Source organism: Metarhizium album, assembly GCF_000804445.1.
Source record: "Metarhizium album ARSEF 1941 chromosome Unknown scaffold_21, whole genome shotgun sequence".
In the NCBI taxonomy this organism is placed as follows: domain Eukaryota; kingdom Fungi; phylum Ascomycota; class Sordariomycetes; order Hypocreales; family Clavicipitaceae; genus Metarhizium; species Metarhizium album.
In genome coordinates, this window is record NW_024467595.1 from 370,926 (window position 1) to 385,964 (window position 15,039).

At 54.1% G+C, this 15,039-nt stretch overlaps 4 protein-coding genes across 4 annotated transcripts; 3 read left to right on the forward strand and 1 right to left on the reverse strand.

Annotated features, from left to right (window-relative positions):
- Window positions 1-3,242: 3,242 nt before the first annotated feature.
- On the forward strand, window positions 3,243-4,947 carry MAM_06540 (Major facilitator superfamily domain, general substrate transporter; the record flags this gene model as incomplete). The annotated part of the gene is made up of 3 exons (XM_040825338.1): window positions 3,243-4,242; window positions 4,312-4,611; window positions 4,793-4,947. The coding sequence occupies 3 exons, from the start codon at window positions 3,243-3,245 to the stop codon at window positions 4,945-4,947; spliced, it is 1,455 nt and encodes a 484-aa protein (XP_040676765.1).
- A 2,410-nt stretch (window positions 4,948-7,357) lies between these two features.
- Window positions 7,358-8,027, forward strand: MAM_06541 (extracellular serine-rich protein; the record flags this gene model as incomplete). Its single annotated transcript, XM_040825339.1, has 2 exons — window positions 7,358-7,612; window positions 7,686-8,027. 2 exons carry the CDS (start codon window positions 7,358-7,360, stop codon window positions 8,025-8,027), a joined length of 597 nt encoding a protein of 198 aa, XP_040676766.1.
- Window positions 8,028-8,306: 279 nt separating this feature from the next.
- Window positions 8,307-10,588, reverse strand: MAM_06542 (GMC oxidoreductase; the record flags this gene model as incomplete). Its single annotated transcript, XM_040825340.1, has 8 exons — window positions 8,307-8,439; window positions 8,492-8,876; window positions 9,132-9,261; window positions 9,333-9,812; window positions 9,865-9,978; window positions 10,036-10,130; window positions 10,179-10,374; window positions 10,442-10,588. The coding sequence occupies 8 exons, from the start codon at window positions 10,586-10,588 to the stop codon at window positions 8,307-8,309; spliced, it is 1,680 nt and encodes a 559-aa protein (XP_040676767.1).
- Window positions 10,589-12,757: 2,169 nt separating this feature from the next.
- MAM_06543 (uncharacterized protein) lies at window positions 12,758-14,378 on the forward strand (the record flags this gene model as incomplete). Its single annotated transcript, XM_040825341.1, has 2 exons — window positions 12,758-13,976; window positions 14,209-14,378. 2 exons carry the CDS (start codon window positions 12,758-12,760, stop codon window positions 14,376-14,378), a joined length of 1,389 nt encoding a protein of 462 aa, XP_040676768.1.
- Window positions 14,379-15,039: the final 661 nt, after the last annotated feature.

A 15,039-nucleotide genomic window follows, 5' to 3' on the forward strand; every position in this document is an offset into this window, starting at 1 on the left:
TCTGTGTGATTAGGCCTCGGAGCAAATAACTTATATTTATATATAATATTATATAGGCTTTAAGGTCTTTAGTTTCTCTATCTAATAGACATAACTCATAAGAGCTTTGTATATAAGATAGTGCCTATAGATATAACTTAACTAGGCAATAAGGGGGGTGGTGCTCTTTATGCCTTATTGCCTTATTGCAGCTAGTCATGTGGTTGAGGCTTTTCCGTGTAACTGACTGGTAAATGTCTGAAACTGCTAGGCTCCAAGTCGGCAGTTTCCAGGCTGGGTTGTCATATCCGTTGCGTTCGAAGTATTCGTGCCGTCTCTGCCACGGGAGAAGCCGAATCACCATGCGGTTTGCTCACAGCCCGGCAAGTCGCCGCAGCCCAGTGTCGATCATCATGGTTACCATGCACCCACGTGTGATTTAGCGTCAATGTCTAGGTTGACATGACAGTCCGGTGGAGTGCGTTAATGTGCGACAGTATGCGTTCGCTCAGGGGCCATGTTCTGTCCAGGTTTCTACAGCCAACACCAACACCACCACCTCGACACTGTCTTGGACTCTTGGCCCCGGCCGGCGGGCCGTCTTACTTGGAGATTTGTGGAGAGGGAGTCCAGCTGATGCTGTGCAGGTGCCGTTCAACTGCCCCGGCCACCCTCCCAAGTCAAGGAGATGAGGAACGGATTGAAACATGACCAACGCTGCAAGCAACGCCAGCGTGTGCCTGAGTGGGCAAACTCAACAGGAGCGGACGAGGGCCTTCGTTTAGAAACACGACAACGGTGGACCTCCGGAGGCGTGCCTGGGATCCTCCTGGGCGCTGACCAGATTGCCGCATTGGATGCCTTGTTCCACGACGACGCGTGGGAGCAACGTGGCTTCCGATTCCCACCCCCGTAGAAACGCTAGGCTACGACATATCGCCATGCATGGTGTTAATGTTTAAATCCGCTCGGTAGTAGGTACTGGACTCCCTGACAAATATCCCCATGTGGCCGAGGCTCTTGGTATCTATTTCTGGTGACCAGGGGCGGCAGGCAATCTGTGTTGCTCCATGGCCTGTTTCATGGTTTCTCGTCCTGGGGTCTCGACGTCTCTGGGCCTTGTTTCTTGCTCCTCTGTACGGACATCCTATTGTGCCTTGCTGCAAAACGATGCGGCCTCTTGTCCAACACTTCCTCCCGGCTAGAACAGTCCATCGTTGATTTGCAGCCTCGAGATTCGGCCTTGTCCCCAAGGTTTGAGTCGGATAAGTTCACTCTACTGACTAGGCATGCGTTCACTCGTCATCGCCGCCAGCCCATTCCACATAGAGGTCGGAATTCTCGCATCGAAGCTCAAAGTCCCTTCCTCTCTGGCCAGCCGATTCTTCATCATTAATTCAACCGCTCCCTCCTCGTGCTTGTTCAGCTTGGCCTTGGCCACAATCGTGGTCTAATTCGTTGCATCCTCGCAATCGAGCCAGACCAAAGTCAATCAGGAACACCCTGTAACAACCGCTGCCGTCACGCCGGATAAAAAAAAATTGTCAGGTCGAACATCTCGGTCAAGGATGCCACGGTTGCCGACCACCTGGACGACACCGATGGCTTAATTGACAATATCTTGCCACTCAGGTTTGGGTGCGCGATGTTGAAACCTTGAATATAGAGAAACCGTCCATGTACTGAAGCAGGATTCCCCTGACGTTGAGCGGTTGTGCGGCATCATCGAGGTGGCCAATTCTGGTCTCTGAGAGCGAGAGGGCTAAATGGACGCGTGCCAAAAGACGAGGCACTCGTTTTTCCTGCATGTCACATGGGGCATCGGACACGGCAGTCTCGGCGTTGGAGAGATTCTGAACTTTCATCAGTCAGGAATGTGTCCATTTGCCCGTCGTCCGGAGTCTGCCAGGTGACTTCCTCAAAATCAAGGAGAGCGTGAAGCTTGCGAAGGAATCAACGCGCTGCGCCTGTTTGGACGGCCTTGCATAATCCCTTTCTGAATCTCTCGTCCACGGGTCGACTCCATGATCACGTCGAAATTGCACCGAGATGCACCTGTCGTAAAGCTTCACAGACTCGCGTTACCCATAGCAATCTTCGCCCACAAGATCCATGATCATGCAACAAGGAAGCGTGCGTGGTGTCCGAAGCTGCCTAATCCGTGCCCGGACAGTCGAGACTGAGCCTGTCTGGCCGTACTCGGGAATAACGCTCGAGTCTGAAACCTGGCTAGCGTGCGTGACAATCAGCCAAAGAAGAGCACGAAGCCATCTCTATCGGCAGAATAAAGCAGGGAGAGTAATGAGTCCGAGAGATCAAAGTACGTGGTGCAATTGCGGTTGACAGGATGGCAGGATGCTGGCGCAGCTGATTATTTATTAGTCAGCATTCACTGGCGAAAGTCACCTGACCTACTTTCGAAGTCCTATATGCACCTCATGATGAGTTTTTCGTCCTATTGCCACTTTTTTTAAGCTCCCTGCGATAAATAGCTTGCCTAAATTTTAGGTGGCCGTGATTTATGGCCCATTTTGGTTGATCCTGGAGCGCCAGATCTTGGGCTAGGCTTAAAAAGTCGGTCTGAATGGCCAATTTCCCCTGGGTGGCAAGACCTTCAACCTGTCAACCGTACCTTGTTTGGCATGAATGCGAGTGATTGCAGTTTGCCTCTTGGTACCTATAGTTGGAAATTGCAGCCGTTAATGGCAACTTGCCCCAGTTTCAAGCACCTACCATGTGCGTCGACGGCACAAGACGAGGACGTCAACGGTGGTTTGCCAACAGTGAACACGCCGTTGGCGCCATTGTGGGAGAACAAGCACACAAGCACACAATGTATGATTCACCATTCACCCCAGGCAAAGCAACTTTTTGCCAAGCTACGTGTGTGTCAATGTCGGTTAAGCCCCTGCCCCTGCCGAGCAGACCCGTCGCCCTTCGGAACGGAGCCGGCGGTCGGTACTAGCGTGGCGAGATTGCAACACGGGACGAGGACCAGGCGTCATAGCAAACGGCGAGAACAATGACAGGGCTACCGTAAAATGCCCATGCTTTCTTGTTTTTCTCTGCCAGTGCGGGCGCCAGACTTTCTCCCGTGGCCGGCCTTTGTGCTCTCCTCTTCCAACCCCCGATCCACCATCTTGACTTGATGGCGTCTGCATCGCAGCCATCTTCCTCTGTTGCCACGTTGTAGGCGCCAGACGCTACATGAAAAGACGCCAGAACAGGGCCCCAGGTTATCGATTTGAGCCGTTACCTTGACCATGTTAGCCGATGGTGCAGCAGCCGTCCCCGACCAGTCCGAGGACATGCCCCGGACATCCGCACCAGAGAGGACATCTGAGAAACAACAAAGCCAAGATGAAGACCCTGCGCCTGATGCTCATGCTCATGCTCATGCTTGTCCTGCAACTGCCTCTCCCCCTGATACCTCGGCGCCGCCCAATGGCGGCTGTTGGGCGTGGATACAAGTCGCTGCGGCGTTCAGCATCTTCTTCAACACCTGGGGCGTCCTCAACACGTTTGGCATCTTCCAGACATACTACGAGGGAGGCGCCCTGTTCCGCGAGTCGTCGTCCAACATTTCGTGGATCGGCTCGATCCAAGCGTACTGCGTCCTGGTCGTGGGTCTCGTCTCGGGTCCAATCTACGACAGGGGCCACCTTCGCCTGCTGGTGCTCACGGGCTCGTCCTTGCTCGTCCTCGGATTCATGATGCTCAGCATATGCCGGACCTTCTGGCAGGCCCTGCTCGCCCAGGGCTTCTGCATCGGCATCGGCGCCGGCTGCCTCTTCGTGCCGTCGCTGGCGCTCCTGCCGACATACTTCGGCACGAGGATCGGCCTGGCCGTGGGCATCGCCGCCTCCGGGTCCTCTCTGGGCGGCGTCGTCTATCCCATCATCTTCTACAAGCTGATTGGCGCAGTCGGCTTCGGCTGGACCGTGAGAGCGATCGGCTTCATCGCGCTCGCGACGCTCGCGGTTCCGCTGTGCTTCGCCAGGATGCGGGTGAAGCCATCCCGGGCCAGGGCCGTGCTGGACTGGTCGGCCTTGACGGACTGGCCCTACGTCTTCTTTGTCGTGAGCACCTTGATCGGGTTCGTGGGCCTCTACGTCGTCTTGTTCTACATTTCGTACTTTGGTGCCGCCACGGGCATCGCCTCGTCGGAAATGTCCTTTTACCTGGTGCCCATCCTCAACGCCGCGTCCATGTTTGGCCGGACGCTGCCCAACGCCGTGTCGGACAAGATAGGCCCGTTTAATTGTGAGTCGAGTTGGCGCCTTCGCCTTGCCGCCTCCGCAGAGACCCCGGCGCGCTGACCAGCTCCCCAAGTGTTTGGCCCGGCCGCCGTCGTCTGTGCCGTCCTGACCTTTTGCCTCGTCGCGGTCGAGAGCCTCGGCGGCGTCGTTGCCATCGCCGCCCTCTACGGCTTCTTCTCGGGCGTCTTTATAGCCATACCGGGGGTTTGCTTTGTGAGACTGACGCGCGATAAGAGCAAGCTCGGCACCCGTATCGGCATGGGATTCGCCGCGTTTGGCTTTGGCGTGCTCGCCGGCGGCCCCGGGGGCGGCCACGTCCTCGGGACGAATCGCGCGCATCTTGACTGGGACTCGGTATGGGTGTACGGGGGCTGTACGATGATGTGCTCTAGTGTCTTGCTCACTGCTCTCCGATTCTGGCTGTCAAAGGGGAGGCTTGTCTTGAAAATATAAACGTCTGGGAAGCGTCACTTTCCCACATCCCACCCACCGTAGCCGAGGAGCACGATCGAACGTTGCTGACGCCTACAAACTTGGTCATGCCCGTTGCGCAGCCAGCAAAGAGATTTGCGGCTGTGCCGGGGCCCGCCTGCGGCCTACATTCCAACAAACCTCCGGCTCTTCCGCAGCCTCTCCATCGTCTGATAAAAAGGGCTTCGGGGGAACCTGGCAACAGGGCTTTGGGCACATCCAACACATCTCTCAATGAGCTTGTGCGCTGGCCGGGACCCTCGTTGCCGCACCTAAGAAGAAACAGTAATAAAAAATCATCCAGAACCATCCCTAGCCATGACGTTCGGGTGGGCGAAATGGCTCGAGGGCGGCCACGTTCTTGTCCTCGCGTCAGATTTAGAATTGAACCCGCCCCAGAGCTACCTGTTAGTCCAGGACTTTCTGATCATTCTGTGTGCCCTCCTCTACTGCTTCGCTATGTATTCTACACCCTGCGCATAAAACGCGACCGGTTCCTCGCCGGACCCGTCGACCTGCTGTAGGTGCACTCGCGGCATCCCGGCATCCATGACACCAACACCAGACCTGCTGACCCGAAGACGGCGTCAGGTTCGGCAACCTCGCCTACGAGCTGTACTATCCATTTGTCATGGCCCGTAGCAAGCTCGAGCTGGCAGGATGTCTCGTCTGGCTCGTCCTGGACCTGAGGTTCGTCTATACCGCAATCAGATATACGTGTCCGCGCGGGAGGCGCCGCGCCGTGGCCCTGCGCTGTGCGCTCTCCACGGCCGTCCTCACTGCCTTGTACCGCGGCCCGGGTCGGCTTTTCCCAGACGACGGCGAGCAAGTCACGGCCTACTAGACAGGCTGGCTGCTGGAGCTGGGAATCGGATGGTGCCAGGTGCTGTATCTGTGGAGGCACGCGCGCACAAAGGGCCAGTAACCTGGAAATATGGTGAGTCGCAAGACTGTGCCGCCGCAGTGACAGGCCCCGGAGCGCTGACGGTGCGACGCAGGGTCGTGAGGTTCTGCGGCGTGCTCTGTGCCATGGCCGTCTTCCTTTGGCGCCATGTCAACGTCCCGCAGAACTGGGCCTATGTGGTGTCGTGGCCGAGCATCCTCTTGCTGGTGTTGAACGTCATTCCGGAGCTTATATATCCCTTTTTATATCGCAGGGTGGAGCGGAAGACGGCGGCTGCAGCGGTGCCCAAAGACAAGACCTACTAGCACGCAGCCCGTGTAAGCAGCCCCGGGGTTTGACGTTGCTGATGATGGAGCGGTGAGGTCCGAAAGCAACTTGTCCTACTTCACGGAACGAGTGCTGGCAAGACTTGTAGAGAGCAGCATATCGGAGCCATGTAATGAGCCAGGGGAAACAAGGCTTGCCAAGTGTTAGACCACGACACGAGGGCAGTGTTGTTTGCGCCCGAGAGGAAGACGACTCGGCTGTCCTATTTGCGCGCTTAGCTTGCTCACAACATGGCTTTCTCGCAGGTCTATGCAGAGCATGGAGAGTAGAAGAGCTAGACCGTGGCACTTGCTCATTTTTTGGCCAAAGCGACTGCTGCATCGTTTCATGCAGGTGACATCTGGTCAACCGAGCTTTTCGTCATGAACGGCGAATAGCCGTACAGCCACGAATTCAAGGCCTTGGGATGACATGCCCCTTCTGCTGCCCAAGGCATCATGACTCTGTCTTGTCAGGGTTAGATGGGCATGACTCAGGGGCCAAGCACGCGACAAAACTGCGAAATATTTTGAATTTCCAATTTGTCTTCTTACCTCATGGCACTGCGTCTGCCTAGGAGAATTTTCCCAAGCCGTTCTAGTGTCTCTCGTACGTCGTGGGATCCCGTCACGATGCTAGACGCGACCCGTAGGTCAGGAAATGGTTTTTCATGCAGGGACGAGGGGGACATGACTACATGTATATTCCAACAGCCCAAAGGCTTGTCAGCACATTAGCAAGGAGGAACGATGTCACCGCTATACAAGCTGAACACCCTTTGTACGGCGGCAATATTAACGACATTTTTGTCCGCGGGGGCTCCGCGGCTGTCGAACATGTAGTCGTCTTGGTAGAGTCCTCTTCCCTCGGATGCTCAGGCTCATAGATACATTGGCCTGGATGGTGACATGCCGTCACATGACGGGACTGGTTTTCCTCCACGCAACGCCATACTTGGAGTCTCGGCATCCGACGTACAAAATGTGTGAGCCCGCGGGAGTTGGGCAAAGGCGCTTAGCCACTTGCGCCCGCAATGGCGTCCAGCCTCGTCGAGCTGGCTCAATGTTTGAAGCCATCTACTGAAAACAGTGGCGCCGGTCGGCAGCATGAAGCGGACCGCTGGGCGCACCAACTATCCGCTCGTCCAGCCCTACGCTGCCGCCATTGACTGCCAGGAGCCACGGCGCATCGGGCTGCCCTTCGGTGCCAAGACTCGGCATCTCGAGGCTTCTTTGTGCGTGTTTGCCAAAGCCGGTGGCTGGCCTGCTCGAACAGTGACGGCGGCCGGGCTGCCTCGCGCTGAGAAGTGAGGGCCGCATGTATAAAAAACGTGCCATCACTCGGACACTCTGGCTCAGCAAAAGGTGCCATACACACTTGGCACAGTCGAGTCGCTTGGCACGCCGTCCCTACCAGACTCGGTCGATACACGCTCAGGATGTACGCTCGACACATGGTCGGACTTGGCTCCGTGCTCGTCGCGGCCGCGGCCGTGATCCGGGTCGACGTCGGCAGCAACGGTGCCTTCACGTTCACCCCCGACACCATCAAGGCGAATGTTGGGGACACGCTCGATTTCCACTTTCACCCGCTCAACCACAGCGTCGTCATGGGCGACTTTGGCAACCCGTGTGCGCCTGCCAAGACGGGAGGCTTCTTCTCGGGGTTTCTGCCCGTCTCCTCCGGCCAGGCTGTGAGTACCAAGTCGTCTGCGCTCTGCGCGTGCGCGAACTCGCCATCGATGGGCCGGGACTGACTGCGGACAGACGCACTCTTTCCAAGTAAAGGTCAACTCGACGGACCCCGTCTTCTTTTACTGTGCGCAAACCATTCTCGAGCATTGCAGGAATGGCATGGCGGGAGTCGTCAACCCGTCGTCATCCCAGACGCTCGGCGCCTACAAGAACGCAGCCAAGTCTGTGGGCACGGCAAGCCATCCTGCAAGTGTGTTTGGCGGTACGTTGGTTTCAACGCCTGGGCCGACGTCTGCTTCGGCTAGTCCCAGCCCGGCAAGCACCGGGGGCGGCGCCTATGCAGGAGATGCCGCTCCGGCCGCGTCCGGTGCGGTTGCTGCTTTGGCCTTGGCCGTGGCCGCTTTTCTTGTTTGAAATGGCACCGGGGTCGTGATTGTAGTGCCTGGTCATGTCTTGTCGCGCAATTTCGAGCATCGTGGGCACGCCGCGCTGTTGGGTGGTCCTTGTTGGAGTAGCAACTCGTTCATTACGCGAATAAGAGGTTACAAGGCAGTTTGCAGATAAATTTACATGTCTAGTCGCCGCTATTATATAAGTCACCACAGAACCATGCTTGTATAGTTATTAAAGCAGCAGCAGCACGCCTGGCCAGCAATTGCTGACGACGGCCGCGTGGTCAAATTGATCCTCGTCTCATGGGCAGTCCTCCAAGATGAGTCCGGCTGCTCTCTGCGCGACCCCGTACAAGATTGACATGATGTGTGCGGTGCTCTGGATCGGGAGGACACCGGCGTCAACTACCCGGAGGTTCCTGGTCCCGTACACCCTACAAGCTTGTTAGCCACGTCGCTCACTTATGTCGGTCGAGGTGGGTGTACCGTAGCCGTGAGTCTACCACCCCCCCGAGGTGCCTCGGCATCATCGCTGTTGTCCCAACCCAGTGGGAGGCCCCTCCGCCCGTCCTCTTCAACCATTCGAGATAGTCCGTGTCCGTGCCGTTGGGACCAATCTTGGGGTTATAGTAGGCGTCCTCAACGTATCCCTGGAATGGTTTAGTGGTCCAGACTGCCCGTGACATCCGTGCCACCGCAACCGCGACTTGCTGGTCAAACTGGTCTGCGAGGAAACGCGGCACAATGACGGGAAATTCGAATGGACTTGCAGACTTGACGTGCACATGGCCTCTCGACAGGGGCAATGAAGGCCAGGAGATGGCACTAAAGACGGTTGGATAGGTCTCGGCCACGATCTCGGCAACCGGTTCTAGGGATGCTTAGTACACATGCTGGTCTGAATAGAAAAAAAAAGAAGACACTTGCGTCCTGATTCGACCATCAACTGTATGGTGGCATTGAGAATTCCCTCAGCGCCTGCAGTGTTGACTGCCGCGCCGGCGTTGACAAGGGCCTCGGCTCGAGACGCGAGGCTTGCCGATGATGTCAAGGATTCCGCGACAGAAGAAGCACCTAACGGTGATCAGTGCAGGGCGCCAAATATCGAAAACAAAGGCCGACTCACTGGTAGCCCATATCTCGTTGATGTTGACCAAAGATATCTCCGGACCGAATACACTGGGGCCACCTACAAGGGAAGTGTCGTTGTGAAGCTTCTTTGGCATGAGAGCACGCGTTTCTACTCCAGGTTTGTCCTAGGCACCGTGTTAACCGCCAACTCTTGCTTTCCCCCCCCTTCTTCTCATCACTCGCCACTGCCACTTACATTCAGGTTCGCACCAACGCCGGGGAGGTCGACCAGCTGTTCAATTTTGGCAGCTGCCAGGATTCTCGAATCACCCAGCCCAGAGCGCTCCAAGATGGGTGGCGTAGCCAATGTTCCGGCAGCGAGGATGACGGATCGCCTCGCCTTGACGGCGTAGACTGGTCCTTGATTCTTGGTCAAGGTGCTTACAAAAACAACTCCAGTTGCCTTGAGGTCCTCGTCAAAGGTCACTTTGGCGACGGTGTGGTTCGCAAGTACCGTGAGGGCGCTCCGTTGCTCACCCGGCGCCCAGAGAAGGGCGTCTGCAGCCGAAGACCGCACGTGTTTGCCTGTCGCTGGATCATACCACATAGTCCAGGAAGTGGATGCCGAGACAACCGAAGTGCGATTCGAGAGGTCATTTCCGACCTGGAGGCCTGAGAACACGAGCGGCAGGCTGTCTTTATAAAGCTGCACAGCCTTTGGGATACGCATGGGCGTCTAGATAATTGTAAGTCGACCCAAACATCCACGTTGCCCACGGCAGCCTCACAGGAAAAGAGGTGTTGACTTGTCCGTCGTGACCGTGCACGTCTGGGTCAAGGCCAGCACCTTGGGCGATCTGGGCTTTTGTTGGAGGCATGTTGCGTTCTATTGCCGCCATGTGCTTTGAAGCCAGGACTTGGTTACCGAATCACGTCTCAGAAACTACGACGACGCTTACCGGCTCAAGACTTTCCCAATTCCAACCCGGGTTACCCAGCGCTTCCAGTTGATCGACTTCAGCTTTGGTTGGTCTGATCCACACCATTCCGTTGACTGCGTCCAGTTAGATGACCACCGTCTCGGTAGTTTGGCTAGACCTACTGGATGTTGATCCGCCAATACACGCCCCAGCGTCAATCGTAGAGTCGAGTTTGTTGCCGGCATCGTCATGTCTGGGATAGGCCCAATTGCAGAACACAGGCGGGTATGGCCGATCTTGCGCAGAAAACACTGCTGGATTCCATGAGCCATCTGGGCCAGCTTCAATCACAAGCACGGAATGACCTTGACGGCTGAGCTATAGCATCGTTGTCACGAATCAGGCAACCTCAGCTGGGTTACGTCCGGCACGGGAAGCAACGTACCTTGTTCGCCACCGTCAGTCCGGAGAGGCCGGCGCCGGCAATCACAAAGTCAAACGTCTTGTCGGAAGCCAGGGCAGCATCGTCCGTCACGATGGTCGCCCCTACAGCAGAGGCCAACGCTCCCACGCAAACAACCAGCCACCGCATGGTTGCTAAATATTCCGTAGAGTGGACGGCTCCTCAGCTTTGACTGGGCAGAAGGGTGGCAAACTTCAAGTATTGCCTGGAGTGTGCGAAGGCGCTGCTTTTTGACCTGCTGCAGAGCAGCCCGTTATGTGTTCTTAAATTTTATGACATCACATATGGACTGATTACTGGCACACCTGGAGTGAAGGGGTGCAACTGCGACAAGGGTTGTCGTAACAGGGCTTGGAGCAATAAACTCTATTCAACAACGGTGCTCCGTAACCTCCCTCGGTATCACTCGTTATTGGTGCCCCGCAGGACCGTCTTGCCCAAAATCGTCTATTTATGCGTCTCATAATATAGCCAGGCCCCTGCAACCTCGATTTGTTGGGAACAATGTGCGGCATAGTTCCATTTCATAGCCAAAGGGCATCCACAAATAGTCGAGCTGCCGCGCGGGACAATTATAAGTACTCCAGTTAGCATGAGGGCTTCGAATACGTGTATGCGGTGAGAACTGTGAAGCCACAGAGTAGCGTTGGGGTTAGGGTTCTCCTTTGACACCACAGCAGAGCCAGGTCTTGGCAGACAACGACTCGATACCTCTTTAAATCTCGATAGATGCCATCTCTAGATGGTCGTGGTCTCGTGTTAAATGAGATTAATGGAGAAGTGGAGCGTAATATATCCTCCCCCTAAATTGTCTAAGGGAATTGCTACACGGGCATGACACTTTGGCTACACGGGCATGACTCTTACACGGGCATGACTTTTACCACTTCTGATTGGTCGCATTGTCTCTGTTAACGACGCTGGATTCTGCCACCTCAGCCGCAAGTACCTGGGCCATTTTAACCTTGCTTCTGTGTAAATTACTTCATTTCGGCTAAGCTACTACGCAGCAACCCAGTGGTCGCGCAGTCGGGGCGACCCCCTCGAGCTTGCTTTCTTCATTTTCGTAGCTTTTAATAAACCATAATACGGCACCCTATGCTGTAGAGATAGCGACCAATTCTTTCACTACAATCTTGTTCTCTTCTCAAGACGTCAATGTCTTTGCCTCGCACACCTCCTCGCAGGTCGCGGAGCCCTAGTCCCAGTGATCAATCACAAAGAGGAAAGCGACACAAATCCAGTCGGCGACGCAGATCTAGTCCTTCCACAGTTGAAGACCGACCACAATCCGCGAGTAGCTCTGCTACGAGTATCGGTCAGTTCTACGGCCTCGGGGACGAAAATGCACTCGATAACCTGTTCGCCTCTTTCCCGCAAACACTTTCAAGTCTCCCACACCCCCATGGTTCACAGGGCCGCCATGAGCCTGCATGGGGCCTTCGATCTGACTATGAGATATATCTTCAAAATGACTTCTTCCGTGGAAAAAGATGGAGCCAGCGAGTCAGAGCGCTTATACCAGGCCCAGAATTTGATCCATTCGCCTCTGAACCTCCCGAATCACCCCCATCCGCCCAGCATCTCCCAACAAGGACAAGAGCCGAGTTCGAGTCCGCAATGCGCATAGTACGAGAGGTTACCGGCGAAGGTCGAAGGCTAACTGTAGACCTTGCTCGATCATACGAACGTGTACAAGCTTGGCGAGAGAGATGGGGATGGTCACCATTAAGTTTCGAAGCATATGACTCTCCTCCACCGTACTCTCCACCTCGTAGGTCACCCACACAACCTCCTCGAATATCACCGACGCCCGAAAATATTAGTTCCTCGCCTATGCGACAGTCTCTATCTCCCGCCCCGGAGCCAATTCCGAACCCAATAATCCCTGGCGACCCAGCGCCCTCGGCCGAAGTTCTTTTTAAAACAACCAACGCATTTGCAAAGGAGAACGGATTTGGTATTATTCGGCGGAATAAATATTCCTATAAGGGACGGTTGATTAGGTACTCCATTCAATGCGACCGGTTTGGACAATCTCGGGCCTCGGGGGGTTCTGGTCTTCGAACCCGAAGGTCTCGGAAGTGTGATTGCAAATGGATGATAATTGCTGAAGCCCTAGAGGAAGGCAAGTGGCTTCTTCGACAACATAGAGACCCGAAACATCACCAGCATAACCATGAACGGAGTATTACGCCATCTGCGCATGTTTCCCACCGCCGCCTTACTACACCAGTTAAAGCAACCATCGAGTCAGCAAGCCGTCGCGCGGGTATTCGAGCCAGTGATGTAGCTGCTATGGTTGAGGAGCAATTCCCCGATACAACACTCCTGCGGAAGGATATCTATAATGCCCGTTCGTTCATTAACCGAGAGAAGCTAAATGGCTATACACCTACTGCGGCATTGATCAAACTCTTTGATGAGAAGAAGATCCCATACATCGCGAAATGGGCCGATGATGATCCAGATAGACTGCTTGGTCTTGTCTGGACCTTTCCGTACTGTCTACAGATGTGGAAGCGCTTCCCCGAGGTTATTAGCTTTGATAACACATATAACACTAATCGCTTCAAGCTTCCTTTATTCCAGGCTACTGGCCAAACCTGTCTTGGAACTGTGTTCAATGCTGCATTTGGCTTAATAGATAACGAGAGGAGGGAGGGGTTCCAATTCCTTGCAGAGAGTGTTCGCAAGCTCATTACAAAACACTCACTCAGGGAACCAGATGTCATCATCACAGACTTCGACAAGGCTATGAAAGCTGCCGTTAATGATCAGTTTCCAAATGCACAGCAACAGCTTTGTATTCATCATATCCTTTCAAACGTTTTGCTTAAATCGAAGACTAGGTGGACGGGCCAACGTGAGGACAGTACTACTAGCCCTAGCGCTAGTGACAGTGAAGACATTCCCTCACAGGCGGATGGCGGGTTGAGCACTACAGATAAGCATCTGATCGAAGATCGGTCGAGTAGTGATAAGATTCCTCATACTTACCAAGGCGTTGTTTTAATGTGGAAAAAGGTTCTCTATGCCGAGACTGAGGAAGCGTTTGAGCAGGCATGGAGAGATCTTTGTAAAGAGTTCGACGACCAACGAGCGATCTTACAATACCTCTACTCGACTTATATGCCTGTTAGTGCTCAATGGGCACGTTGCTTTATCCGTCGTTATCGTAACTTCGGAATCCGAGTTACGTCCGGCACAGAAGCAAGCAACAATAATATCAAAAGCTATCTATTAAATGGCATGAGCCACCTCTACCGACTCGTCGAGGCAATGCAGGATATGATACATGACCAAGAACGTGCCTTTAAGGATGCCTGTGGACAGGATGATGTCCTGACTGCTCCACAATACCTAGGTTCGATGGGAAACTATCTTGGTGAACTACGAACAACCATGTCATCGAAAGGACTTGGGTTAATCAACAAGCAATACTGTATTGCTCGCAAATTTCTGCCGACGGGGAAGAATCCCTTCCCCGACTCTATTGGACTTTGCGACGACGACTGTACGGTCTCTATTGAGCTGGGAATCCCATGCTATCATAAAGTCTACGCAAAGCTAGATTCTGACACACGTTTCACTAAATGGGAGGTCCACCCACGCTGGCGACTACGGGAATCGGCATCTCAAGATCCATACCGACGAATTCTTGACCCGAAAGTTGCCACTGCACTACGTGGAAGGCCAAAGAATACAGCGCAGGTTATCCCAGAAAGCCTAGCTATTACATCAAGTAGCCGATCTGATAATCAACCAAGTGGGCGACGAGGTCGACCGCCAGGAAGTCTCAATAAGCCAACTCTTGCTAGGAGAGTGCATAAAGCTACTCGAGAAACCATCACACAAACTGGTGGCCAAATTGGCATCTCAGCCCAGCAAGGGCCAGGTAGACCTTCTAAAGTCCTAAATGCTGGGAATACGACAGGCGTGCGGTACAGTGGACGGAGGACGCAACGAAACATTCGCAGGACAAGGAGTCAATGGGAACTGGCTAAGAGTGATGACGAAGATCCAGATTGTATCGTTGTGAGGCAATAAATTAAGTAGACCACATCACGTCTTTTGCCAGTATTTGACAGTTACTGGCTAACAGTACAAGGACGGTAGTTTAATCCGAAATGCAGGCTTGCAAGATAGCAGAAGACCAATCGCGCCCACAACGATAAGTGACTGCAATTCATGGTGATGTAGGAGCTTGTTAGTGAAGTTGGCTACACCGCCTTTCCGAGGAAGTATCTGTGGGGCCAAGAAAGTATGCGACCAATCAGAAGTGGTAAAAGTCATGCCCGTGTAAGAGTCATGCCCGTGTAGCCAAAGTGTCATGCCCGTGTAGCAATTCCCTTGTCTAAACTTCGTCCGCAAAAGACTCATGTCAACTAAGCTTCTTTATAAAATTATTATTTATGTCCTTAGAACAGAGTCTGCAGCTCTCTTCTCAATATCAAAGAACTTCCTTTCATTTAAATTTAGCTTCTAGCTATATTTAGTTATAACAACCAACGTTCTCACAGGCAGCAATTACCCCCAGCTGTGCGACTTCAGTCTACAGAGGCGTTATCCGACATCCA